Source organism: Aythya ferina, assembly GCF_964211825.1.
Source record: "Aythya ferina genome assembly, chromosome: 19".
Lineage (NCBI taxonomy): Eukaryota > Metazoa > Chordata > Aves > Anseriformes > Anatidae > Aythya > Aythya ferina.
Window position 1 is genome coordinate 12,145,477 of NC_140309.1, and position 27,689 is coordinate 12,173,165.

At 43.9% G+C, this 27,689-nt stretch overlaps 1 protein-coding gene across 1 annotated transcript in view; it reads left to right on the forward strand.

Annotated features, from left to right (window-relative positions):
• Nucleotides 1-27,689, forward strand: part of KSR1 (kinase suppressor of ras 1) — a 63,355-nt gene that overhangs the window by 25,788 nt on the left and 9,878 nt on the right. The window contains 12 exon segments of the mRNA XM_084492782.1: nucleotides 6,444-6,584; nucleotides 16,253-16,400; nucleotides 18,592-19,062; nucleotides 19,065-19,067; nucleotides 22,300-22,360; nucleotides 23,125-23,208; nucleotides 23,742-23,803; nucleotides 23,908-24,014; nucleotides 24,318-24,486; nucleotides 25,734-25,775; nucleotides 26,404-26,458; nucleotides 26,738-26,783. Coding sequence (XP_084348908.1) covers nucleotides 6,444-6,584; nucleotides 16,253-16,400; nucleotides 18,592-19,062; nucleotides 19,065-19,067; nucleotides 22,300-22,360; nucleotides 23,125-23,208; nucleotides 23,742-23,803; nucleotides 23,908-24,014; nucleotides 24,318-24,486; nucleotides 25,734-25,775; nucleotides 26,404-26,458; nucleotides 26,738-26,783 — 1,389 coding nt within the window.

The following is a 27,689-nucleotide window of genomic DNA, read 5'->3' on the forward strand; positions in this document are numbered from 1 at the left end:
TAAGGAAAGCACAGATGGAAGCAGGGTTTTCTCTGCAGTCAAGCAAAATTTTCCATGAACAGGTCTGGATCAGTTTTCACTGCAAAATGTGAGCGTATGTCATGTGAAAGGGCTATCTACAGACTTGATTTCTGTAAAGTAAATTTTTTACACTTTACTTCACCAGGCAGATGTGGTTAAGCCAGTCAAAAGCAGGCGTTGGTTTAGTTCTCCCTCTACTAGAAAGGGAACAGTCCATACTGCTATAGAGGTATCTTTATACCTATACTCACGACAAGCTGCTCCGTTGAACACAGAGGGGAAATGAGGACCTCTGAGACTTCAGTTGCTGCTTGGCGATACTGTGAGCAGATGGTGATAAGAACTGAGATAGCCAGGAGGCATTCAAATGAGTCAGCTGCTTGAGGCAAGTTCACTGAAGGTGAACTACTGCTCGGTATCCCCTGCGTTACTGTGGCACGCAGGTGACTCCGTAGCTCTGTTGGAGCGTGAGGCACTGCGGGCGGTGGCAGCGCTGTCCCAGAAGTGCCGGCCAGGTCCCCTCGTTGCTGGGCCATCGTTCCGGGCCAGCCAGCAAGGGCTGGGTTTGTTGGGCTGCCTGCACGGGCTGTGCCGGGCTCTTGTTCACGCCACGGGTTCTTCCCCGGCTTTCATCCCCAACATAAGCAGCACTGCGTACAGCGCAGCTTGCTCTATAAAAATGAAGTACTGGTTCTTTCAGTTCCTTGGATCGACTCAGTTGCACCTTTTTTCTTTTTCAGTTCGGGTGACTTTGAAAAAGGTGTCCTGAAGTACACTCACAGCGCAGCTGGGCTCTGGATGATTGTAGAGATCTTTATCAGTTTCTCACATGGTTTCTGAGCAGGGCTTCTGAGACAAATTTGGCAAGTCAGATTCTGACCTCTTTATGTTCTATTCAGTGCTCAGGTTGCTCAAGATTTTTTTTATTTTTTTTTTGTCTGACTTAGGGTTTGTCTGTGTAGTGGCACTGGGGAAAATAGGTAAGAGTCAGGTAAAGGTGTGAAGTGAATCCCCTTTCACTGGATGCCTTAAGATGACTCACTTTACTTCTCCCAGCGTCCACGTGCAGATAAACCCCGAGATCAGAAATTTTGTCTCCTGTTGCAAAAGGCAGAAGTGCAGAACCTCCCTACTGTGCGAGACACTGATCCCCAGATGTGATGTCCTGCTGCAGCTGCTGTCTGCTGCTTCAGAGAGCACACCCTTGCCCTCTGGGTCCTGTTCTTGGCAGGAGGTTAACAGAGGAGCTCTTTCCTGGTTAATTCCTGCCTGGAGGAATACAGGTGATTTGCATTTCTCTTAGCCACATGTAAGAGCTGGGTCATCCATTTTCAGCCACGGGCTTGTTAAATTGCAAGGCAGTAAGTGGCTGTAGGCTTGGAAGTATTGGTGGAAGCTCATATTAATTGTCCTTTCAAGTGCTGCCAGACTCTGTGAGATTTCATCTCCTGGGACAGGAGAAGCATGACATGCTTTTGAGCATGTCCTTGATTTGTTGATAAAATAATGTCAACTGCCTATCTTGAATGTTGCAAAAAAAATCTTCAAAACATTGCGTAAGTTCCAAGTCGCCTAGAGAAGTTATAGGCATCGGTGAGGAGAACGTGATAGTTAGTGTGAAAACATGAAAACATTTTCTCAACCAACCGTTGGGATTCTGAAGGAATCTTGGCTGGTACTTTGGTATAGCAGAGTCCCTAGCAGAGTACCTTTGAGAGTCCCAAGTTTCTTTAACGTGTAATTTCTAGCTCTACAGATGCCATTGCTTTCATGTGCCATGTCTGCAGAAATACAACTGAAGAACTTGTGTGTGTGTGTGTGTGTGTGTGTGTCTATGGCTATGTGTTTGGTTTTGGTTTGTTCCTGTTCTGTGAAACTCCCAACTATTGACTTGAGGTCATGAACACAGGCAAACTTGCATCTCAAGAGATCTGGCTGTTTATTTTGTATAAATAGATAAAAATTCAAGATTGGCATGTTTTTCTTAAACATCTTGGGCCTGATTCCCACATGTGCTGTAAATGGACATCTATATAGAAACAAACAAACAACAAACCTGTCAGGAGGAGATAAATGTGCATCCAGGACCGCACCTTGGAAGAAGTGTAATTCTCATGGCAAATGAGCACGCGGTGCCTGGCCATCAGCTGCAGGCTGCTGCCGAGGGCAGGAGGGCTGTGATGCAGCACGCCCTGTAACCAGCTGCTCTGTGTCCTGTCTCTGCTCTGGTTCTTCCGCACTTCTGTGGGTTAGGGGCAGTTGGATTATCACCCCCTCTGTTGTGGGATTTGCCATTTGTGATGAGTAGGATGTGCCGTTTGGCAAGCAGGCAGTGAATAAGTTACTATTGGCTTTATCTCTCTGTCTAGTTCGTGGTTGGAGACCTGCATGTTGTTTGTGGGTTTTTATGTGCGTCACTGAACCCAGAAGTTTTATTATGTTCTCAGAAAAGGGTTTTGCAACAGCTCAGCTATTAAAGCCAAACCATGTAGTTGAGTTAAAAGTCTGGGCAGGAAATAACAAAATGAAACCCATCCTAGGGGAGAAGCGTGGTGCACGTAGGGTGGGAAGAGAGTGCAAATATACTATTTATAGGAACGGAGGAAAACAATTCTGGACTCGAAGAGTAAATGTGAAGGAGTTGTCATGGGAAAACCAGACTTAGCAATCTGAAACACTCAGATCTGTGCTGTCAGACTACTTTTCCATTTCTGAGGATTACATTTTTGGTTTATCCCAGTGAAGAAGGAAAGTTTTAACACTGAAATCCGTGCAGCACTGGGTAGTACCTTCCTGCAGTGTCCTTATAGTTTATGCTATGGATGAACCTTGTCAAATGAAAAGATTTGAATCCATATTTTTTAAGCAGTGTTAAAATAATTGAAGACAGTGCCTGCTCTAGGGAGTTTATGCAGGCAGAGCCCCATGCAGGATGGAAGAGGAGATGGATTATTTAATTTGCTCCCAGTCACACAGCAGGTCAGTGGCAGAGCTGAGAGTGGAGTCCAGCTCCCCAGAGCTGAGGTCCAGTCTCTTACTCGTTAAACATGATGTTCTGGTGTTATGTTGAAATTGGCGAGGAAGGCTTTTGTGGGGGATGTGAGAAAAGTGACTGTACCTCAAGAATACGCTTCCTTTAAGCAGCATGCTGTCCTCGTGATACTGCAGAGATTGCTGTAAGATAATGTGGGTTCGTATATCTTTTGGATAATTTCTTTGACTTAATTTCTGATTTTTGTTTTATAAATAGGTGTTAAGTCCATCCTGCTTTCTGTTGTAGTTTTTGGAACGAATTCCCACACCTCTTACTATCCCAGTCAGTGCTTGCAGTTCCCTGCTTTATGCTGGGTCATGTGCGAATTGTAAGGGGTTTGCATATCATTAGAGCTACATATAACTAAATATGCTAAATGCCGCAGCTCTAGAGACCATGCTGATATCTCATACTTCTTTGAGGAAGACAAATCTTGCCTGATGTAAGGTCCTACACTAAAATACCAGATCACTGATTGTGATTGTGACTGAGGAGCCAAGCCGCTACTTTTACACATAGGCCTGTTGTGGCTGGCACTGCCAGTCCGAAATCCCCGCTCAGGCAACCTTTCTTCTTTCCCTAGGTGCTCAGCAACCTTGAGATTTGGCCAGGAATGGGGAAGGGGTGAGGTGACCTGCGGGAAGAAGCAGTAACATAAAACAGCTCCCTGGGAATTCTGCATACTGCGGCTTGCAGACGCACAGCTGACTTGTTTGCCTTTGGCTGGATTTTGTGGTTGCAGTTTGTATATCAAAGTGCATATAGTCATTGAACCTTACTTGGAATGGCCTCCAGAAAAGAGAATGCTTGGGTGATTTCAGCCTTCCCTCTCCTCTCCACGACATGCCTATTGCACAGACGGGAAGCTGTGCTATTTTTTATTTGTGTAGGCTGACTTTTGCATACTGGGGGCTGCTGTGTAGTCCTCAAACTTCCTGCAAGCTCCTCTCTGACCCTTATTAGGAGACCTTCCCTCTGCATCCATACCAGTTCTTCTTTGTTCCTATTGCCTCTGTTCCTACTTGGTGCCCTTTGTTAACCTGACTTCTAGCCCATGGGCTGCCAAGATCCCCTCTTCTTCCTGAAGGGCAAGGTGTGCTGCCCTCACTTCTCCTGTCAGGGCTGTGCTTATTCTGCTCCTGTCGCAGCTAAGTCCCCCCTTCTCATTCTAATCTCTTCTGCCCCAATATCTTCTGAGGGAAGAAGTTAGGATGCAAACATGCTACGTTTGGAGGCAATAAGAGCAGAACCAAGTATCTTGAGTAGAATGAGACCCTGTAGATGAGAACGCCAGTTGGTCTTGTTAACACATGTGCACGCATGCAATATGCACAGCCTTATTTTTAATTGCTATGAAGGTCTGCAAAGTCACACCATGTCTAATGCGGGCCAGCTGGCTGTAGCCTGTCAGAGTGTGTACGATACAAAGCCAAAGCGTGAGGTGGGGGAAAAGTACAATGAGCAGCAGAAAAAAAATGAAACCAAGCAGCTAGCAGGAAAACACTACGAACCGCATCTCCAGGCGCGTTTCTCACCTGACTGCAGATCGGGGAGCTCACCGGGTAGGCGAAAATACCTATGACAGCGAGAAAGCAGAAGGTCACGACTTAGCCAGGCAAGACGTCCTGCGTGCCCCTTGGCTGCACTGAGCTCGCCCTGCAGCAGCAGGGCAGGCACGTTGCAGAGCTGTCCGAACTCTGATGGTGCGGCTGTGTAGGAGGGTGCTGCCGGCAACCAGCCTCAGAGCGGGCACGTGCAGACCAAGCAGCAGCAGTGTCTGGAAGTCACATAGGCCCTCTGGCACGTGGCATTACCGAGGGAGCGAGCTGCCTCGGCCCTGCTTGGTGCGGCAGTGCCTGGCCGCCCGTAGCACACCGGCAGCCCTGCGGGCCGGGCCGCGCTGCTGCTGGGAACTGACCGGGGACAGCAGGCAAGGGGTGGAAAAAAGGAAGCGCTATCATCCCCTTTTTAACAAAAATGGGTACTGAGAAAGATTGAATGGGATTTCCAAGGTAATTTCTGTTTGGTCTTATGCTTCAAAGCCGTGTGAGGAAGTCAGGGTTAAAAGGTTCCCCTGGTTTCGGCTGGGTGGCCAGGCTAACTGCAGGGCAGTGGCCGCGTCTTCTAGGACACAGCACTTCTGTTGTTGCACAGCTGCCTCGCCTCAGAGCGGCATTGCTTTGCATTTCTCTGTTTGCTGAGTGAATCGCTCACTTTTGTTTGTATCAATCCACTTTTTGATAGATTTCGTACTTCATGGCACTGCTGTCTGAACTCAGGAGTGCGATAGTTGCTGGTAGTCGGATTGCTCGTAAAACCCTCAGCGGAGTTTACAGGAAAGCACAAGCTAGAAATGTGTTATTAACAGCTGATTCCAGAGCGAGACCACATGGATCAACACCATGATTATATGTTTGCAGGACTGGCTCACAACGAAGTCAAGAGGGGAAAAAAATAATTTTTGTCTCCCAGTAAAACAATTATATGTGGAGAGGGGAAGTGGGCTTAAGAGCGAAATCCCCTTTCTGAGGTAGTTAATCCTGTTGCCTGGAGTTTTGGCTCCAAGATTTCAGGGATGTGTCCTGTACTTTACTACTGATCAGGTTCTCAGATCTTCTCAGATGCCTGTCATCAGCCTGTGCATCCAGGAGCATCTCTGCCGTGCTGTCGGTGTACTGCCAAACTGAGGAGCAGGCCAAAAGCAGCATTCTCCACATGGGGGTCATTTAGCTGAGATCAAGTGCAATATCCATTTTCCATCTAATTTCTTACACATCCTTTATCTGGGGAAGGAGGAAATGATCTAATTGTCTTTCCCCTGTGTAACTGTGTGCATAGAAGTCTTGTGTAGCATTGTTCAGGTACATAGGCCAGAACATTTTGAGCAGAAACTTGAGAGAGATTAGTGGACAAAGAATATATTTGGTTTTGTTTTTCCTTTTCATTTGTAGTCTGATCTTGTCTCAAATGTTAAAATTTGTTTACTAAGGTCATGTTTTGGTTTATAAATCATGGATCAGCTAACTTGCTTTGAGGCATTGTTTTGTTAGGAAGGTTTTGAAGCTAAAGTCTGCCCCATGGGATGTGTGACAGTCAGAAATCTTCTGAGAATATTTTCTTTTTGATAAGTAAGCATAAAGCACAAATTATATTCCTTCTTGTTGTTTTGTTTTTCTGTGCCTGGCATGACAGTTTCTGTGTAGTACATTAGGCATGAGAATGGTGACAGAAGTTTTGGAATAAAACTTAGTTTCTTGTTCTTTTAAGATCATTTAAGAGCCCCACTCACAAAGCAGCATCTCTGTTGACTAGGTACTGTACAAGCATTGCCTGTGAAGGTGACAACTTATCCCAAGGAACTTAACTGTTTATTTCTGGATCCGAACAGGTGAAACTGATCGACTACATCCACAGACAACGGCAGTGTAAGCTGAGTGTGCCGCTGAACGACAGGACAGCAGAGCTCAACAGCTATCCAAGATTCAATGACTGGTTAGACATTGTCAACGTGAGGAAAGAAGTTGTACAGGTAAGCGGAAGACAGCCACCAGCAAGGTGGGAGTGCGTGGATAGCCATGGGGACCTTTGGTGGAAAGGGTGCTTCCATCTCTCCCTGGAGCAGAGATCACACAGTGGGAATGCTGAAATACTCCCTTCCCTTTGTCCTCCTCAGAGTTAGTAGGGATCTTCTCGTAATAGCATTTGAAGCAAAGCCTCATATCTGCTACTCAGTATGAGACAGAGGTCCTGTGGTATCATCACCACCTCTCCTGCCTGCTAAATCCAAGAATGACACCACGACTTACTCAATAGCTTTTATATAACAATGATGTACTGCGCTATTTTCTGTGTCCAGTACTAGCAGAAAAAGGACCTAGAGTACACTGATATACCCAACAAATGAACAAAAATGTCGAGTTGTTAAAGCCTAGAGTTTTGTTGTTTCCAAAAGCATATAAGCCTCAATTATAAATCAGTGAATATCCAAAGACAGCCACTAGCACTGCATCCCTCTAAACTCAGATCGCCAGAAGAGTTCTGAAACAGGCTGTCACAGTGCTCTGACTGAAGAACAAAGTAGGCTGCAAGCCAGTATCCTCCGTAATGGGCAGGTGTGAAGCCGTGGTTTGGATTTGATAAGGAGTCTTTACTCAGAAACATATATATATGTTTTTTCATTACACAAACACCTGCTCCCGTGAGTAAAGTCTGGTTCAAACTGATACCTAAGAACATTGCATCAGTGTAAAAGAATGGAATGAATAACTCTGCTGTGGTGGCCAGCATCAGCTGTTCATGCTCACAGACCATGGCTGCTTCTGATATTTACAAATTCCTTATTGCTTAATTCTCAACATGTAAATTTCTGGAAGCCTCTTTACTGCACAGAGTAATCTGATGCTTCTGCTGGAATCAGAAATGACAAGTCAGTGCCCCTAGCTCCTGTCTGGACACATTTTTTTAGAGCCTGAAAAACTGGCTATGTTTAGATGATAACTAGGACTTCCAGTATCACAGGGAACTGGCATCAGATTGTTCCCTTGGCTTTGGTCTGTGCGTGATTTATCCATGATGTTCTCTACTGGGAACAATTCTGTTCAGTGTAATGTTAATGGCAATAGAAGTAGAGCTTGGTCTCCTGGTGGCTAAACAAAGCAGAAAAGGCTTTTTTCCACTTTTTTTTTTGGTGACATTTTTGGCACTGCAGGCCAGATTACAGCGTTCTCAATCGGTTTTCTTTGATCTTTACACATGCAAAGATTTTCTTTACAGGCAGATTCCTGATGAAGTCAAAGTCTGAGTGAGAAATTCAGCAGGTTTCTATGGCAGTTATTCCAGATTGGTCAAGATGTAACTGAACAGGTTCTGGTGAAATAGGATGAGTTCAGGACTGAGCTATTCATTTTATTTACTACTATTGCTTTTGAACATGATGCTTTAAATGGATATTGCCTTCCAGCCCAGCTAGGGTTTAGATAGCACAGCTGAAGGTACAGCAGCGACAATGAGAGAACAGAAAAACAGCCTGTTGCTGTGGCCAAACAGCCAGGCTCACAACTATTGTTGGTTTCTAGGGTTACTGGAATTGCTTGAGCCTAAAAGAATGTCTTTGTAGCTGTTTTTTAAATCTTTTGTGATGCCTGTATAACTGGGGGAAGGGAAGAAATGAAGAGGAGTGGAGCAGGGGGCAGGGAGGTGGACAATTCAAGTCTGACACATCTGATATTTTCAGGAATCTGAAAGTACCAGATTTTATTTTCACACTGTCAAGACTGCCCTTCCCTATGTGTGGTCACCAAAGAATGTGAGCAAATTTGATTTTGGTCCAAGTCAGGAGAGATCATTTTCCAACTGTTTGTGGTTTTTATTTGTGCTCTCTTATTACCTTCACCCAAGCAATGACCAAGGTAATTAATTACGTTCCTTCTGCTCCCTGGTTCAAAAATACAGGGTGCACGAAGCACCTACTGAAATTACTCCATGATTCCAAATGTGGGGCTATTTTGTAAAAGTTCTGCATCCATTTCATGCAGCTGCAGAGAGCTTCTGTAGCATTTAGATTAGCCAAGCAGGAGAACTGCAACTCAGTCTTGAAAATGATTTTTGAGAGACTGAAATATCTGGGCTAATAATAATAATTTAAAAAAATGCTCCAAAGAGCAATTGGATCTGTAGCTCTTGAAGTGTTTTTGTTGTCTGTAAAACTGAAGTAATCATACTGGGTTTCCTTCTTAATGCTTCCAAAAAGCCCTAAGTGGGAAGGAAAACCTCAGATGAGTTGTAATCACCTTTTCACGTGAGGCACGTAGTCCTCTCTTCTCTGAGAATTTAGTCTCTGAAGCTGACTGGAGAAGTTGCCAGCACCCGTAGTCTTGTACAACGTGTGCCCTCGGTGATCCTCGGAGGCCTCCAGCCGCAGGGCCCTGCCATGGCCACCTTGGCTGGAGACGCGCAGCACAGGAGCTGTGCGCAGGTGAAAGGCTTTCCTGTGGCCCACTGCTTGTCAAGGCCAAATCGGGAGAGAGGCCTGAGTTCATGGTTGGTTTTTTTTTGTTTGTTTGTTTTTGGCTTTTTGAAATGGTTTTGATTCCCTTCGCACTTCTACTGTTGCTGGAGACATTGAGAGATTGTGCTAATCGGTGACATAACACCTTTGGAAAACAGCCTAATTGCAAGCAGTTCTTTAGCTCAACAGCTAGAGGAACAATGCTCTTGTTCTCCCTCCCCCTTTTCCCTCCCCTTTCTCTCCCCCCCGGCCCTCTCCCAAATAAAGCTGCCGTGCAGGGAAGCACAGAAGCTCCCAGGCTCTCGGTCAGAAATAGAGCACCGGCTCTAATTTAGAATATCTGCTGACTCCTCTTGTCCAGACTGAGCCTATTTTTGCCCAGTGACTTGCTGTAGACATTGTGAAGCTCGAAAGCTCTTTGCTGTTAAAATTGCTGTTGGGCTCCTTTCTTTCTTTGAAAACCTATATTTAAAACGAGAATAATGACTGCTTGTAAAATCCTGTAGTTCTGGAAGGGATTATAGCAGTAACAATGCACTGTTTATGGCACTGGGCGACAGCTAAAACTCCTGTGAACATGGATAACAGTCAGCGGGTCACGCTGCGCCGAGTGAAAGGGCTGTTCTGCGTGGACCTAGCAAACTTGGAGGTAGGTGGTGAATACGAGCTTCGACTTTGTGATCCTGTTTGCGCTCTGTGAATACGCGATTTTGGAGGGGTAAGGAAAATTGGAGCCCCCACCCCAACTCATGCTATTTCTGTTTCTTTGTTATTGTTCTCTAATCGGTTGCCAGACAGATTTTTATCATAGGAAACAGTGGCTAGTGTGGAGCAGACTCTGCTGTGGAGCTGGCCTAATACTGTTCTGTAATTTTCTTTTTAAGTATTTTTCTAGGAAATGCTGGAATCCTTGGTTTTGGCTAGAAATTCTGGAGATGGATTAGCACTGTGTATGTGTAATTTACTGCCAAAAATGATGCATAAATAGCTAAATATTGTGGATTGAAACTGGGAAGAGATGTTTGAGCTGAAAATTAGAAAATGTGGAACAAGGAAACATATGGAGAGGTATATTGAAGCTATGTAGTCGTCTCCAGTGCGTGAAAGATGCTCTGTAAGTGTACCTAGGAAAATACACTGTTCTGTATTGTCATGGTCCCCTTGAGAGCTGGAGTCAGGAATTAAGAGGGAGGTGGAAGGAAAAGACGATGTGAACAGAGCTCTGTCCCCACTCAGGCTGATTGAAAGAGTCTCTTGCAGAGCTGCTTACTGGTTTCTGGGCTTGGGATGTATCTACCAAAAATATAAGAATTTTTTATTTTTAAATTTCTACTGGCTTATTTTCTTCCATGTAGAAAAATATCTCTACCCATGTCCTTTCCAGAAACTTCAGGATTCTGTTTGTTCCCACAGCTAATTTGCCATCGTCTTAAAAAGCAATTTAGGAACAGTCATCTCCTTATCATCTTCTGGAACGTGTCCGAACCAGCCCTGCTCACCATGTCGCAGGGGTTCCAGTCAATCAAGTTCGGAAAGCTGTTTTTAGCATAGATAACTGTCGTGCCCAGGGAGGGGCAACGCCTGGCCTCATGATCGCTGGCTGCAAGCAGAGCTCTGCCACCACGGCGGCCGTGTGGGAGCCGTGGAACAATGCGCTCTTGTCGGGGTCTGGCTCACAGCCGCTCTCTGGGGAACGTGTCTGACTCCCAGTGTATAGGGGGGGTTGTAATAACTCCTGTTTGCGTGTGAAACTTGCCTTGCCCCACACTTACTGTTTCTGCAAAAGACCCACTTTCTTGTAAGTAGGTAGAGATGCTGGTAGATGATGGTGGATGGTTTGGCTTGGTTGGACTGTGGTCTAGCTTGTAGCAGATTATGCCAATCACTTGTTACAGGACAAGCGTGGTATTTGTGTGTGTGTGAACCTTTACTTTGGTTGGAGGGGGTACAAGAGGAAGATCTGCCTAAGCCCAGCAAGTTTCCATAGATGCATCCTCTCATCTCCTGTAAGGATACCAGCGTGAGCAGACTCTGAGGGCTTCGGCCCTTTGCTGGGGATTTCGTGGCTCTGGCAGCAGAGGCTCTGATCAGACTGCTGGACAGCAGAGATCTGGAAGGTGCTAACTGGACGTATGCAAGTGAACTCCATCCTGCAGGCTTCCTACACCTAAAACTCCATCACCGTGTTCAGCAGAGGGCCCACCCCAGTGTGAGCAGCTAGTCCGTGCTACTGCCGGGCTCTTGCCCTGCCGTGGGAGCCAGGCTCCCGTGCAGACCTGTGTCACCGTGCACCCTGTGTCACACGAGGTCAGCGTGAGGCTCACCCCGCAGCCGCTGCATCTCCCTTCCTACAGAAATCAGCAGCTACCCTGTGTCAGAGAGCACCCCCCTCGTGTGTGAGCGGTGAAGTTATGCAAAACCATAGCCTGTGTATACTCAACTTAATGCAAGCTAGAAATTTAATGTGAGAAGCTTTCCAGAATGCCTATAAAATCTCCAGAGACCTAATAATAGAACAATTTTTCAGTACCTACTTCACCAGGCACCAGAAAAACAGAGCAAGATGTTCTTACGAGCATCCTTACACGCTTTGCTTAGAGCTATCAGTGGGAATTTAAGCACCTTATGTAATGGGCTTTCCCTCCTAGCATCTGCTGCTTTACGGGACGATGACTGCTGAGGCAATGTATTGATTTAAGAGGAGGCACTTCAGGCCTCGTCAGCTGTCTGGCTTTATAGGAAGAGCCATGTCTGCTAGGTTGAGGGGCAGGTCAGACTGATTTTTCCAAGTGCTAGCAGCAGCATTAGCTCTGTAGGCTTATCTGCAGGGAAGAAAGAGTCTTTACCAAAAATACCTCATCCACTGTGGTAGATATCAGCTTTTTTTTGCCATGTTTCAAGGATTTAAATTGGACAGTAGACAAGATTAAAGACCTCCTTACACTATCTTGAACTCTTCAGCCTTGCTAATTCAGCATAGCTTGGGTGGCTTCTTGGACACTCTGGTTTGCTTTTCTCCCTTTTAAATGTGCACACTGAAGCTCACAGTCCGTGTGTCTGATGAGCAGGCAGGCTGTGTAGAAAAGTCCCCTTACCTGCTGTAGAGAGGGCTGATGTCCTGGTTTGGGCTGGGCGGTGTGTGGTGAGAAAGGCTTCAGGTTTTGCTGTTGCTGCTTCTAGGTGCAGAAAGACTGAAAGCAGGTTCTGTCTCCTGCCTTTTTTTTTTTTTTTTTTTTTTTTTTTAATTTCACCCTATTAGAGTAGCATGTGAACGTCTTGCAGCTTGACACGTCATTCTGTAGCCGAGGCGAGTGTGCCAAGGAGATGGTACTTCTGTTGGCCCTAATGCAAGCCTGTAAGCTGCATGTTTTTTTGTAAAGCTGCATTTTTTTTTTAAAAGCTGCAGCACCCATGAAGAGGCAGGTAGAGACCCACATTTCTCTGCTGGACACACGTTGGTCCTCAGTGCTGCAGATGGGCAGTGACTGCTCTCCAGGTGCCCAGGATTTGCCTTGCACCGAGGGGGCTGGCGCCCACCTCCCTCCCAGCACACCCGCTGAGCCTGAGCACCGGCACTGATCGGCTCTGTTGTAAGATCTGTCTTGAACTAGTCACCCTCATCGTTTTCCCGGAGGCTGAGGGGGCTAACACAGAGAGAAATTATATAAGGCCAATCGTGCAGGGCCCAGGCTGACCAGTTTTATATTAAGCCACCGTATGTGTGCAGCACATGAGTGGCTCTTTAAAGAAAGCCTCTTACTTCCCCTCCCTCCCCCTCTTCAAAGGCTTATTTCTTTTGTCGCGTGTCATGGGGACTGGCAGCAGGTTCAGAAAGTCTGAGCTCCCAGCTCAAGGTCATCGGGATTGTTTAACTATAATCTCCTTTTCTGTACTTATACTTTCCTACAACTTGCTAGTCTGTTTTACCAAAATTAAACTATCGCGCAAAAGAGTAAATTGGGCTTTACGTGCTGGCCCAGGATGGGGACAAGCCAGCAGCAGGCCGGGCTGTTGGTTGGGGTGTGTGTGTGTGTCTGGGTGAAACTGCTCGGGATGCAGAGCAATGTGGGCAGCATGGAGACAGGGCTGCCGTGGCTGCTTGTGGCCACGCGTTGGGCTGCAGGGCACAGACCTGAGGAAGTGAAACCAGGCAGCTCGGGGTGATCGAGTTCAAGCCCTTCCTAGTGGTTGTGTACTGCAGATGAGTAAGGGAAGGAAAAAAAAAATGCCCCGACACTTCAGAGAAGATCAATAGATTGGAATGTTTTGGTTTTTGAAAATTTATTTTATTTTTTTTCTGTACAACTAGGAAGGCTTGAAAACTAAAGTGAAAGGTGGAGATTCCTTGTTGCAGGGGGTTGATCTTTAAAAAAGAAAAGCACTAAACGCTGTCAGCCTTGCAAGAATGGGCAATCCTGGAGTTTAACCATGAAGTGGGACAAAAATGGCAAGTTCTCCGTGCCAATAAATGTCGGTGATGCTCCTCTGGGAGGGAGAGAAGGGCCTGTGAGGCTCTGAACCCCGCTGTGCAGGACCACGGCCGTTCCGTGAATATTGCAGCCACCCCTGCCCACCACCCTCCTGCATCTGTAGTGCTTGTGATAACAATTTTGTGCTTGTGAGTCGTCCCTTGGGTGGGAGTGCTGTGCTCGGAAAGGCAGGAGCGAAACCGAGATGCCATTCCACATAGCTCTTACAGCAGGGCATGGGAATTCCCCAGTTAAGCCTTGTCGATACTTGCACAACCAGGAGAGCTAATTTGGGGTGAGTTAAAAATAGCCAGCTCCTCGCATCGATACGACTTGAAGTTCACTTTCAATAAGCACTCAGTTTTTTCAGTATGAAGGCCTAATGGGCCAGTCCTTACTCCGCTGAGGACCAGCTGCATGGGTGTAAGGCTCTTGTCACAGGTGCTGTAGCACGGGCCCCAGGTAACTGCTGTACTTTGCCCTCCTTGTGGAAGGAGAGCAGACAAAACCTGACTGCATCACGGCTACTTGAGTGGACTCAGGCTTGCAGAAGAGACTTCCTTCTTTTTTCTAGCCTCCATGTATTTAAAGCATATAGAGCGGTGCTGAGGAAGTCGGATCCCCGGGGGCCGGCCAGCCCACCTGGCCCTGCTCTCCTCTGCTCGTGCTGGCTGTTGAAGCCTGGGCTTCAACATGGAACCGGCTATGAAGGAAGTGCTCTGCTTTCCTGGGGAAATTGTAGTCTCTTTCACTTTACTGATTGACCTGTAATAGCTGTAATAAGTTACTGGTTACTTCTGTGCCGTGCAAAGGCTGGGGAAGTGCAGTGATGCTGGGTAACGTGACTTGGTAGTTTATGCTGGGATCTGGCACAGCACTGTTACTTAAAACAGTGGCTTGGTAATCTAGGTTGTTTTCTTAGCAGGGAGTGGTGGCAGTGAGGAAATGTTTCAAGATAACACAGGAATGGCATTGCTGTAGTCCCCTGTAAAAGACTCTGTAAAAGCATGAAGGGGGCTAAAGCTTTTTTTTGTAAGAGACACTGGCTTTCTTTTATGCTTGGTGGAAGCATTAACTTCTTTGCTTTAGAGCGCAGGGTCTCATGGTGGTGCAGAAAGCTTTCTCCCTGCCGTGCTCGTGCCATGGCTGCCTGCCCCCGTAACTCTCCCTTTCAGAGCAGCGTGTGGCTGGTGCCCTGCATGGCAGAACTGGCCTTGTGATGCAGCTGAACAAAGATGCCTCTGTGCACTGCTCATCTGCCTGCAGGGGGCTGGAATTCAGAGGGTGCTGGGGAAATCACTAAGAGTCAGACTGGGTTTAATGCTGTTGTCATTAGCCCAGTTGGCATGGGGCATTTTGGGAACAAACCTGTGCTGGCTGCCTGCTGGAATCTTTGAGTTGTGGATTTTAGGGCAATTAGTTCAAACCTAAGATGTTTAACATTGAGATGCCTAAAGTAGGGCAGGTAACCTTTATCTTAGTTGCTTTATAATATGGTGTGATTAGCTAAGTGCTCTCAGTACAATGATTTGAGCATTTTGGAGTGTTTGAGACCAGTTACCTGTATTAAAGCAGTGAAAGCAGTTTTGATTCATCGCTTAATTTTAGGAACCAGACTAACTTCTATCTTTAGCCTGGATTAGGAAAGATGTGATCTTAAAAGGACATTTAGTAACACTCATTCAAATCTGATTTGTAGTTTTTTAGTGTTTGAAGGGTTGGTGGGTGGGTCAAGCTTTTTGTTGTCAAACAGATACACTTAAGTTTCCTGTTTAAATAAAAGTTGAAATATTATGTATCATGATTCCAGGAGTTGAAATGAAACTTTTAGGAAAGAGGCCAAATATTGTGAAATTTGTGATCTCATTGTGAGAGTAGGCAGCAGTGAGGTTTGTTTAGGCAAAACGTTCAGGGAAATTCCTGGGTATCTGCACTGAGTATCCTGGTTTTGTTTATTAACCACAGTTGCTGCAGACTTACACTGGAAACATTTGATGGAGGAGAGAGGCAATACAGCTCAGTTTTGTAAGGAAACGTCAGATGATTTCATGCTTTCCAGCGTCCTGCATCTTTTGTGTCTGCCTGATTTAAACCTTGTTATTTTGGGGCATTAGCATATTAAGGGGCACAATGAGCTCTTCACAAATATTGTTCTAAGCAAGGTATTGGTAAGGCTGGTCCTTCAGTGAAGGAAAAATTACTCAAGGAAGAGGTCACTATCTCTTTGTAGTTTTGTTATGCCATTTTCCACACTTTGCACTTTTTATTTCCTCACCAGAAAGCTAAATACCTTTCTCTGAATTTTTTTTTTTTCCTGCTTTGTTTTTTGATGAAAAAGATGAACTTCAGTTGGTAGCTTTTCAAAAATACTGAGTGAAAACTTTCCACAAGGAGAGGAAAGAATATTTCAATCAACTGTAATCCTAACTTCAATATTGGAGACAGACAATAACATCCTAATGATGCAGAGCACACTCAGGCACACGCCTGGTCTCTTGTGGTGTAGAGAGGAGAGAGAAGCTTTAGAGCGCTGCTGCTGCATGATCATTACTGACCCAGAGGTCCTTAAGAGAAATGCACTACCAAATGACTAAATCATGGGTCAGACCTGGTAGTGAGACAACGGCACTACATCAGAAAACCAAATGACAGTCTTATTTATATATGTATATTAAAAAAATGTGCATTGACTTTTTTTTTTTTTTTTTTCCCCCCCTGCAGAGAATACCGGAGGAACTAACCTTAGATGCCTTACTCGAAATGAATGAGTCAAAGGTGAAAGAAACAATGAAGAGATGTGGTGCCAGAGATGAAGAGTGCTCCAGACTCAATGGGGCGCTGAGCTGCTTAAGGAAGGTGACTGAATCAGGTACAGACTGCCTTTTCTGTTCTGTGGCATTAGGTTCTCAGCAACCCAGATCACATCCTGCTTCCTTTTATGTAAGACAATCTGCAGAAACCTTTGGGTCTTTGGGTATATGCTGTAACCAGTTTCAGGTTGTGGTTCTTGGATGTGCAAGAAATTGCAGTGATCAAACACATCCAGAGCTATGGAAGGGATTTGGTTTTGATATCATGTTCAGCTATTGAAATAAAGGTATGTGGAAGTACCCTCTCCAACTCAAGAGAAACCATATGATTATTCCCTTTGTGTTCAGAGTTGAGTTTGATGCTCCAGTTGTCTTCCATCATTCAGTATCCTTGACCTAATGATTGCAAACAGATTTCTTGTGGGTAGTCCCCTCCCCAAATACTGCCAGCTCAGAGAGAAGGTGCAATTCTGTTTAGTGTGATGTTGCTCAGAAACCTGAGTATTTTTCAGCTCAATGCTTTGCAAAAGCAGAACATTCCTCTGACAGCCCGTTATCACCGCATAGCTTGCAGTCTGCCAGTTGATTCACTTCTCTTTAAAACTCTTGCTTCCTGCTGTTTTTCTGCTGGAGTTGATAGAATCATTAGCCAAATACCAGTAGCAGATGTAAGAGCTAGAAAGAACCTTGATTTACATTGAAATTAAGTATAGAAGGGTACTGTGTAATTAGGAATGTGTGTTCAGTGTGCAAGTTGATCTGACCAAGTTATTTAAGAACAGACAAACACACTTCCAGATTGCTGTTTCACTGTCTTCTCCTGTCACCTGCCCCAGGCTGCTTTCAAAGCACTGTGAATTTGGTTGGTATGAGAGCATTTCTCACAGCATACTGGTACCAGTGTGCATCAGATCTTTCTTTGTAACAGTTATCAATCTGTCACTGAAAGGTGCTGTTTCCTGTTGGTATTATGACAGTTCATACCATTCGCAAATCATAAAGATTAGTTAATGGAAAAGCCAACAAACAGCTCAGTTCCATATTTCCTTTTTTCTAATCTTTCCTATCCTGCATTGTCAAATATTTCCCATCCATACTGTGAAAAAAACAGCCATTGTTCAGAAGGCATGGCATCCACTCACAGAAATGGCATCTAGCCCAAATTTTAGTGTACTTGTATTAATGTTCCTCTCTTTTCGTTAAAAAAAAAAAAAAAAGAAAAGTGTGTTTTGAGAGAGAGGATTTTTTTGTTTTAGTCCCAGGTATATGATCTTTTTTTTCAAACACTGAGCAGTGTTTGAAACATCAAGGCTTGAAGTTTTGACTTCTTGCCTTGATTTAAGTCATTAAGGACATACATAAAATTAAGCCAGAGAGTTATCCTGCTGAGTTCTGCCCCAGGATTATCCCAATAATCTATGCCTTCGTGCTTTGCCGCCTGCAGGCCTCTGTGCTTGTTTTTGCCATTTATACCTAGAATTGGTCTGCGAGTTGTACTGGACTAGTCTGAACTACAGAGCCGAGCATTGCAGAAGGCAGTGCTGAGCTCCACCAGTGATCCAGCAGGTTGTGGTGGTTCCTTTTTGTCCAGCTGTCTGTCCCTGGTGAAGCTCTAGCTAATAGTCAGGACAAACACACCAATTCTGTGCTGAGTGCTGCTGCTGCCTGTAACTGAACAGCAGTGCCTCAGTATTCCAGCTGGCAGGTAAGTTCTGCCAGTGGTTACACGCCAGAGAAAGAGTTGGCCAAATGAGTGTTAGGAACATCTCAATACCTTTTATTCCAATCTAACAGCTTTTCAGTGTTATTTGGCAGTTCTGTTATCTAACAGAAAATGATTTCCTCTCTTTACCAGAAGCCAATCTGAAAGATGTCAGGGTGCTAGGTTGGATGTACAGATTTGTGTAAGCAGGTTGGTACCAAATCCAAACAGGTTTGCAGGGGGATGCGGGTGTCTGTTTCATGCAGATATGCGTATCCCATGTTCTTCAGTGGTGCCCCGATCTGTTAAAACTCAGCCCATCTTACAACATAAGACCTCCTTTAAGCTTTGAGATACAGTTAGGAAAAAAGGACAGTTACTGCCATTCTCAGAAAGACAACTTCAGCTAATGTCTTAGATGGATCTTAAGAGAAAGAATTGCTTGGCTAGATGCAAAACAGGAGGAAACAGCAGCTTGTAGTTTAAATACATTTACCAGCTTTTTAATTTTTTTTTCCAAATCTAACATTACTGTGCTTGCTGCACAGGTGGGGAGTTAAAAGATGATGTGCTGGTGAATCTTCCTGAGGCACGCCGAGAGCACAGCGCTACCAACACGACCGAGTCCCCTGGCTCCTCTGCACCCGCACGGACTCACGCTGCACTGAACCTTCCCAAGGGCAATAGCCAGCAGGCACGGTCTGTGTCAGTGTCTACAATCACATCTTCAGATTCTGTCTCCTCCAGTCATGGACCTTCTATCTATGCAGATAACCTCCTGGACCCTTTTGCCTTCCCTGCACACAGTGGAAGGTTAACACCAAGGACTCCTCATAGCATCACCATCACTCCCCCAACCACTCCTCAAGCGAAGAGGCGGCATAAGTTGAAGCCACCACGGACTCCTCCTCCCCCTTGCCGGAAGGTTTTTCAGCTGCTACCTAACTTTCCAGCCCTCACAAGGAGCAAGTCCCATGAATCACAGTTGGGAAATAGGATAGATGATGTTCCCCCAATAAAGTAAGTGTGATACTTCCTTCCCCACAGGCATTGGTGGGCTGTATTCATCCCAAAGGGCATTCGGGGCTGCAGTTGTGATGCTGTGTAAAAGATCTGGTGTCCAGTTACCTGACTGTGGTTTCACCGTGGTCTTACAATCTGTATCAGTGGGATATTCTAAGATAACCACAAAACCGTCTTTTTGACTGTACTTTATTTGAAATTTCACCTGCTGGGGAGGTTGGGATGACTGCTGTTATTAAAGAGCCCCACCAAATTTTCTCAAATATCTAACAGCTAATTCCACATCCTGTAATTCTTTTTTGACCTTAAATGTTCCTCACTGTTCAGGTGGCTAGTGTCCTTTTATGTTTTATCTTAAGATGTGTTTTAGCTGCTAGTGTGAGCTTCAAAACATCTGTCTATATGACAACTATACCTCCACAAAAAGACAAATGGTCTTAGGCTATACATCAGTATTTTTTGGACTGTTCCAGGCTTTGAGATGCACTTTGTTGGGGGGAAGGTGGGATGAAAGGTATTTATCTAATTTAATTTAACTAATAGTTGAAACCGGGAAACAAATGTGCCTTCCAGAAACGCTGGCTGTCTCTAAACATTGCAGAAACTTAGGTCAGCATCCAAATTCTCTAGCTGGCAGTGGACCACTATAACTTAAATAACACTGACCTCCTGGAAGAGTTCAGAGAGCCTGTTGTACTCAGGACCTCCTTGCCAAAAATACATTTTTAGATAAGGGAAACTAGCCTAGCTCAGAATGGAGCTGAGATTTTGGATGGACTTTTGATGCTGTAGTACTGGACTGCCGGCTCACTGACACGAAGGAAATCATTGTAAATGTGGGGCCTAGTAAGCAGTACGGTGTTCTTTCACATTTTGAGTGCATATGAAGTGTACACTAAAATGTGCAAATTGCCAGGCCTCTAAACGTAGCAAGTAAGTGGTTTCCATTTAAGAATGGGTGAAAAATGTGACCTTGAACTGAAAAGACCTGTGGCCAACACACTGCTTTGTACTGAAAGTCAGTTGTAAGAACCTGTTTCTGCTGTAATACAGGTCCTATTGATAAGCATGATAGGAGGTGCAAAATCCGGCACGTTCTTCATTCAGACCCTGCCCTGTGGAGCCTTCCAGCTGTCTCAGTTGTACAGTCCCATTCACACGTCACAGCTGCAAGCCAAAATTCAGGTGCACTCTTGTATGCTCCGTTCCCGGGCTGCAGCTGGGGCTCTGCCTAGCAAAGCCTAGGATTTGTAGGCAGGCAGATATTGGCTATGGAGTGACTTCAAGAAATTGCGCAAAACCAGAGTTGTTTGTAAATCCGATGTCAAAGGCTGCAGGAAAGTGTTTCTGCTCTAGCAAAGTGTGTATCCTGTCACGTGAATATAGATGTCTTAAAAAACAAATTTCTTTTCTGTTCTCTAGGTTCGGTAAGAGATTTTTACAGGGTTGTCTTCATTTCATTGACTGGGAGAGAAGAACCTGTCCTTGCCAACTACCTGCAGTGTGATCATCTCTGTGCAGCCTTTGGAGGTCCTCACGAGGGCCTTGTATCCCTGAGTTTCTGTTAACTTTAACAGGAGCTTGGCCAGATGAAGAACTGCAGGATGCTTACAGGGTCTTTGTAACTGGTACTTCTTCAGATAACAAAAGCAAGGAAGGGGAATACTGATGTTTAGAGGGTTAAAGCAAGGGGTTTGTGTGCAATTGCTTGTCTGTGACTTCAGAACAGATACTGGTGTCCCTTGGTACTAGAAATAACTTCACATCTAACCATTTGTCTTTAGATAGTGTCTTTGGATATCCACTGCCAAGTACCTCTGTATTGAAATTAGACACTTGCATGCAACTTTTTGAGAAACTCTCCAACAAGTTGCTAAACGCAGAATACTTCCTCTGATGTTGATGAGTCTATTCACATATTTAAGGGTTTACAGGACTAGGACTTGTGCTTTTATCCAGTGATGTATCAATGCCATTTGGTATTTTATCTCTCCTGATGAGACTGCGTGCATCTCATTTGCTGATCCTGATGAGACAGCGTGCATTTATCTAATGGCCTTTAAAACAAAAATCCCAGGAATTACTTTGAGAAATGAAAAAGTATAAAGAGAAAATTCTAAAATGGAGATGTAAGCAGACGTCTGAGCATTTCTCTGTGGAGACTGATGGAATTTATGCAATAAATAAAAAAAAAGGGCATAAGAAACAATTCAAACAGAAATTAGGACTTTTGGTGCTTCTGTGCACATAGTCATATTGTCTGTTTTAAAAATTACCCTGTAGGCTCTTTTAAGTCCCATTAAATTCCAAACTTTGTTACATTCCTTAGAACTCTTAAGTAAGGGTTTAGACATCTTAACTGATGTGATGATTAATGCACGATCAATTAATTGTGGTTTGGATGTTCACACTAGCTCAGCAATATTCCTTGAAAAAACAGCTAGTGATGCCAGCCTTTTCTTAAGATGCAGAAGACCACAGATGCCTTAAAACGTTCACTGGAGTGATCATAAAAGAGAATTTGGTGCCATCTAGGGCCAAAGAGAGAAAGTGTCTTTTTGTAAGCCTTGACAGTGTCCAGTCTTGAAGCTGTGTTGCTGCCTGCAGATTGAGTTTTCTCCAGATTTGTAACATGGCTATAGAGTTAATTCAGGAAATACGCCAGAGTCTTAATATTTGAGAGGTCTTACAAAGTTTTGTGGTATAACCACTGGAGAACTAGACTGGGATTTTGGAGTCTAGGTCTCATTTTCTGCATTTACTGGCTAGCTAAGTGATCCGACCTAAATCATTTTATTCTTCTGGGTCACACTGGCTCTGTCTAAAAAATGGTAATAATAATTTTCAGTGTAAAAGAATACTCTGACACCGTATGAAAAGCAGGTGATAGTATTTGTGGTAAACTAATTAAAAGTAAGCTAATGTCCACTTTGTTTTGAGAATGGCCTAGACCTAATCAGATGAACTTCTGTAATCCCTAAATATAAAACATAATGATTTAACAAAAGGAAGGAAGAATTATGATTCCACCACCAAATCTTACCTTAAATTGCCTCCATGTGAAACAAAATAAGAGTAGTAGCTGGTAGTTTTACCACAGAAGGCAAACCAATCTCAGCTGTACTCCTACTGGAGTCCTGGCTGCTAGTTCTTATCTATGAGTGTTTACATCCAGACTTGTAGGCATGCTGGTGACTAATACGTCCCTAAAATATCCTTTTGTTCTCCATCAGAACTCTCCCAAGGATCCCCTCAAACAGTACGAAGAGATTTTGGCTTAGCTGTAACACACAGGTAAGTGATGCACACTGTGGAAGCCACAGAGGGAAGGGGACAGCCCAGGCCAGCTTCCTACTTATCGTGTTTGTAGAAGGGAGGGCTGTTATTAGATGGGCTTGAAGTTGGGTTGGGCACCTCATTTTTCTCAAGTTCAGCCGTAACTCTGTATTTCAGATCCATCTGTTTTTAATGTCTCTGATGTGTCCAGCCCCTGAAATCTTTTTTACAAGGCCAATTGACTTGCGGTTCCACAGTGACTAGTGTAGCACTGACGTGAAAGGAGTCGGCACCTGGTGGGCAGCGCATGCCTGTGGGCTGGACCCGCACGTGGGGTGTGCTGGCTGCCCCCTCTGAGCACCTGCTTGTTTCACAAGGCAAAGCTCGCAGTTTGAGCTGCTTTTATGGAAGGAGGTGATATTCTGTCACATGGGTGTCTTTGTATGGGGCTTCAGAGCTGCAATCTGCCTTGTCTTGCTGAGCTGCAGTTTTGAGGACCTTCTGATACGTGTGTTCATGTTCACCCTATTTCCACAGTCAGGGACACCCCTGAGCACCTCTCAGCCCCATTTCAAGAATAAAGGGCTAGCAACAGTTCAGCAGAATTGATGCCAGCCTTCTTTCAGTTGCTTTTGATCAGAAAAATCAAGAAGTCTTTTACATAACACCACTTGCCCCTTTCAGAAGAGGCAAAAGGAGCGTGGCTTGTCCATAACTACCAACAAGCTTAGGTTCCTTTAGATAGTAGTTAACGTAATTTTTCCCCTCTTCTCTCTGCTTAGGTTCTCTACAAAGTCTTGGTTATCTCAGATTTGCCAAGTCTGTCAGAAAAGCATGATGTTCGGGGTGAAGTGCAAGTACTGCAGGTAAGCACACAGAGATGATCTTTAACATAACAAGTATCTCAAGATATGCACTACTAACTGTGGCATCGCTTTTTATTTCAGTCAAACTGGCAATGGGATGCTTTGCATGATGTGCTTATGTCAGGAGCCTGACATGGAGGAACCAAATTTAGTTCCCTGCCACAGGATTCGTACCTGATAATGGGCAGATCTTGTAGTGGGAACTGGATGCCTAAATAACAGCAAGGCCTTGGTTTTCTCCGTCATATTCTGAAAGTCCAGAATGTTGAAATTTTAGCAGATCCCTGTCGTAAGACAGGAGTCAGTGAAGATAATGATATTAGAAATAAACGAGATACTAAGATGTCTACCTACCTTTCATTAGCCTAATGGTGTACATAACAGGATTCTTCATATAAATGTATGGGCCTGCTCTGGGGCCCAGAGCTTTCCAGAACTCTCTTTGAGATTAGCATAAGTAGTACAAATTAAGGTTGGCTGCTTCTTCTGGGGAAAGAAAAGTTGCTGTTTAACATTTAATGTTTCTCTTTTAGACTAAAATGTCACAACAAATGTACTAAAGAGGCACCTGCTTGCAGAATATCCTTCCTCCCCAGTAAGTTTTCTACAGATTCTTAGCACTTCAGTGTAACCGATGGTATCGTGAGAGCAAGTCTGATTTAAAGGTTTTCTTCCCTCCCTTCTCCAATCTGATTTCAGTAACCAAAATAAGGAGAACAGAGTCTGTCCCTTCTGATATCAATAATCCAGTAGACAGACCAACAGAACCGCAGTTCGGAACTCTTCCCAAAGCACTAACTAAAAAGGTACGTGGTGACAGAAGTGAGTCTTCTGTCTGTAAGTCACAGGGGAGCTACAGTAAGGAGAGGTCACAGTAGTACCTTGCTGGTTGGAGCAAGAATAGCACCTCAATGCAAAGAGACCTTGGGATGTGATGTTTCCAGCTTGTAAAGCATTGGATGTGCACAGCTCCAGCCCCCTACTCACTTAAAGCAACTATGCCATGATTGAGGCTAGGAACAGCTTTCTTCTCTCCGTTGTTCAGTAAACATTGAGGGGAAATCTGTATTTTTGTTATTTTCTCAGTAGCAATTTTTCTTGCTTTCCAGGAGCATCCACCAGCAATAAATCATCTGGACTCCAGCAGTAATCCCTCTTCTACAACTTCTTCCACACCATCTTCTCCAGCACCTTTCCAGTCTTCCAATCCTCCTAGTGCAACACCTCCCCCAAACCCGTCTCCCATGGGCCAGAGGGATGGACGATTTAACTTCCCAGGTAAGCCCATCTCTTCCAGGAGAAAAAAACTCTGCGGAGATGAAAAAGGCATCTATGCAAGCAGAGGCTAACCACGACTTTTTAAGTAGTTTCAGGTTTCTGAATATATAGTTGTGTCTTATGCAAAGTTTGAAAGTATGTTCTGATACCTGATAAAAGGAAATGATCTGCTTTTAGAAGTTTTAAAGTTGTATCGACAAGATACCTTTGCAGGAGACAAATTATTGAGGAGTGCCAGTACTTTTCTTACATGATATGGTCTTTCTGCTTTCCTTTTCTCTGAAGAGTACTAAAAAAAAAAAAAAAAAGTGATACTCTTTTTTCTTCCCTTTTCTTATTGTATTGTAAAATGCATGCTGCCTGCTTTATGATTTAAAACCTCTGGTGACCAAATAAGTAAGCTGATTGCTAGAACAAAACATTAAAATGAGAGCTGGGATGAATTACTTCGATCACTATCTTCCAAAAGATAACCAACAACCAACACTCATTTTTAGAACATCCGACAGATGTGTATGGTGAAAGTAATTTACTCCACATACTTTACAGATTAAGGACACAAATGTGCAGTCTTTACCAAAGCTGATAGAGGCAAGACTTACATAGTGAGAACAAACCTAATTCCTTCTATCTGGAAATGAAGTCACATGCTGCTCAGTACCTGCTGCATCTAGCCTTTAATACTGCTGCATTGTGCATCAAACTTTTGATCTGATCTTGCCTACTCGTAAGGAGCAGAAGCAGTGCCAGTTTAGATCAAGGATTCTACTGCAACTACTTTTGTTAGGACATATAATTCAAATTCATTGAGATTAAAAAAATAAATGCTTGCAAATGGCTCAGAGCTTCGCCTCTTTGCACGCGTCTTGGAAAAGCTGAAGCTGAAGAAATAAGAAAGGATTGAAGCACCAGCTTTTATCCAGGCCTGCCTTTAAGCATCCGTAGGTTCTCAAAGTTTGCTTCTGCCACTTCAAGTCCGAATGTATTGTTTTCCCACCAGACTGTTAGCTTATTGGTAACATAGCTTTTATTTGATAGGTATCATCCGTCTTAGTCTTTGAAAGATGCATGTGCTAAAATTCACCCCCCTCAAGCAGGCTGATTGATAATCTACTAATCAGTTAAACAATGACTTGGGACTAATTCATTGAATGCATACGGGACACGTGCTGATGATCCTCTAACTTGTTTTGTTTTGTTTTTTCCTTCCTCATAATTTTTTTTTGCTGTCCTTTTATTAAAAAAAGCTGCCTACTACATTCAGCATAGACAACAATTTATCTTCCCAGGTGAGTTGATTGTTTTAATTCTACTAACCAGCTTCTGCTGCCAAAAAGTAACTTTTTGGTAAAATTCTGCATGCTGCTCAAGAATGTTAATTCTGCTTTTAGGGAAAAAAAAAAAAAAAAGTGTGCAATACAACGGAAATGTATCTCAATATATAATTCAGGCCACTCTCTCCTTGTATTTAGGTACGAAGGTACAACTGCTAATATTCAGTTGTAAAACAACAGATTTCTACTATGGGATTCTATACACAGCTGTGTTTTTTCTTCCATAAAGGATAACTTTTAGGGTTATATGCTTAGTATAAATAGGTCCAAAGTTCAAGAGTGCTTGAGTTCACTTTTATGAACTGATTTTCTTGCCTGTGGGATTTAAGAATGATGCAACAATTCATATTTGGTAATTAGGTAAGTGAATGTGAAGGAGACTGGAGCTGGTAATATACAGCCATGTAAGTACAGGAAAGATTAGGATGCTTTTTAATAAGTAGATGTATAAAATCCTATGGTCAGGGGTTGAATTTATTTTCTAATTCCTAAATAAGAAGCAAATACCTGTTACTGTAATGTTTAAATTTCAGATCAATAAGAGATCATGTAAAATATGTATCGTTTTTTTTTGTTTTCCCAGAAATTCCCAGTCCTGCACAAGTAGCACAGCCTTCAGAAACAGCTGCAGACACTAAGTAAGTATTGTTTCTAATTTTTTTTTCTTCTGTAGTGTTTACCTGATAATCTTCAGATCTTACTCTCTTACTTGCCACAGGAAGCTTAGAAAGTTCTTCCCTGTTAAGTGGAACAGTAATTGTATTTTCCTTTGACCTACTATAGTGCTATCAAGATCTGTTTTCTATTTACTACTTCTCACTACTTACTCCACTAATGGCATATGTAGCAGCCTACTTTTCCAGCTCAGGTGGACATGTAAACATTACTGTCATTGTAACTCTGTCTTCTCTTGCTAGAGCTGAGGAACAGCCAGACGCAGATGGAGTTGAATGTGAAGCAGAGGTAGGTTTTCTGGTTTGCCCTTGTGTACAGTCAGAGGTGGCACGTTGAAGTACCACATAAAATTTGTGGCTGTGGAACTGTGGGAGTAGACTAGCTGGGCCTCACCTCAGTTCCACTGTACTGCAAAGATCTCAACTGAAAACTCATGATTTCTGTAGCTAGGCTGAAGCAATGAAGTACTTGTAATAAAAAACAACTTTTTTCTAGTTGGGCTAAGATGACATATTTCAAATGTCTTGCTCGCTCAGTTTGGTGCAGCTGCTTGTACATTACAAGAGCTGCAGGCCTCCTGCTGGAGTTACGAGGTCTACGTACCCTGCAGACCTCAAATCTGGAAGTGCTGCACGTGTAGGTGCTTCCAGTGTTCAGGTTAGCTCATGGTAAATCCTGCAAGCACAATCCATAAGATTGTGTGATTTCTTTAGTGCCTAAGCACATGTTCCACTGGCAGTACGGACTCTGAAATGCGTTTATTTGGGGGTGGGTAAACTAATAGAGGTAGAATCAATGATTTCAGCACAAATTACTGGATTTTGTGTCAAGCTTGCTGATGTTTTTGGAGCAAGTCTTACAGGAGAGTTTTAGTAATCTCAAAAAAAAACAACAACAAAAAACAACAACAATCAACAACCAAGCAAAAACAAAAATCACACCACGACCACCAACAGCAACATAAGAAAGAAGAAACACCACAAACTCGAAACTTAGCACCCCACATTTATTTGGAGAGTGAAGTGGTTTTGGAGGCTTCCTTTTGGAATGGTCTGTAGCATTTTTTCATTTACTGAAGGGCCATGTTCTGAGTGACACTGAGCCCCTAGATGTTGGTGCTGGTTCTAGAAGTTTAACTCAATGGGATAAAGCCTTTTGTGTCTTCACCGGACCACACTGACATACAGAAGATGT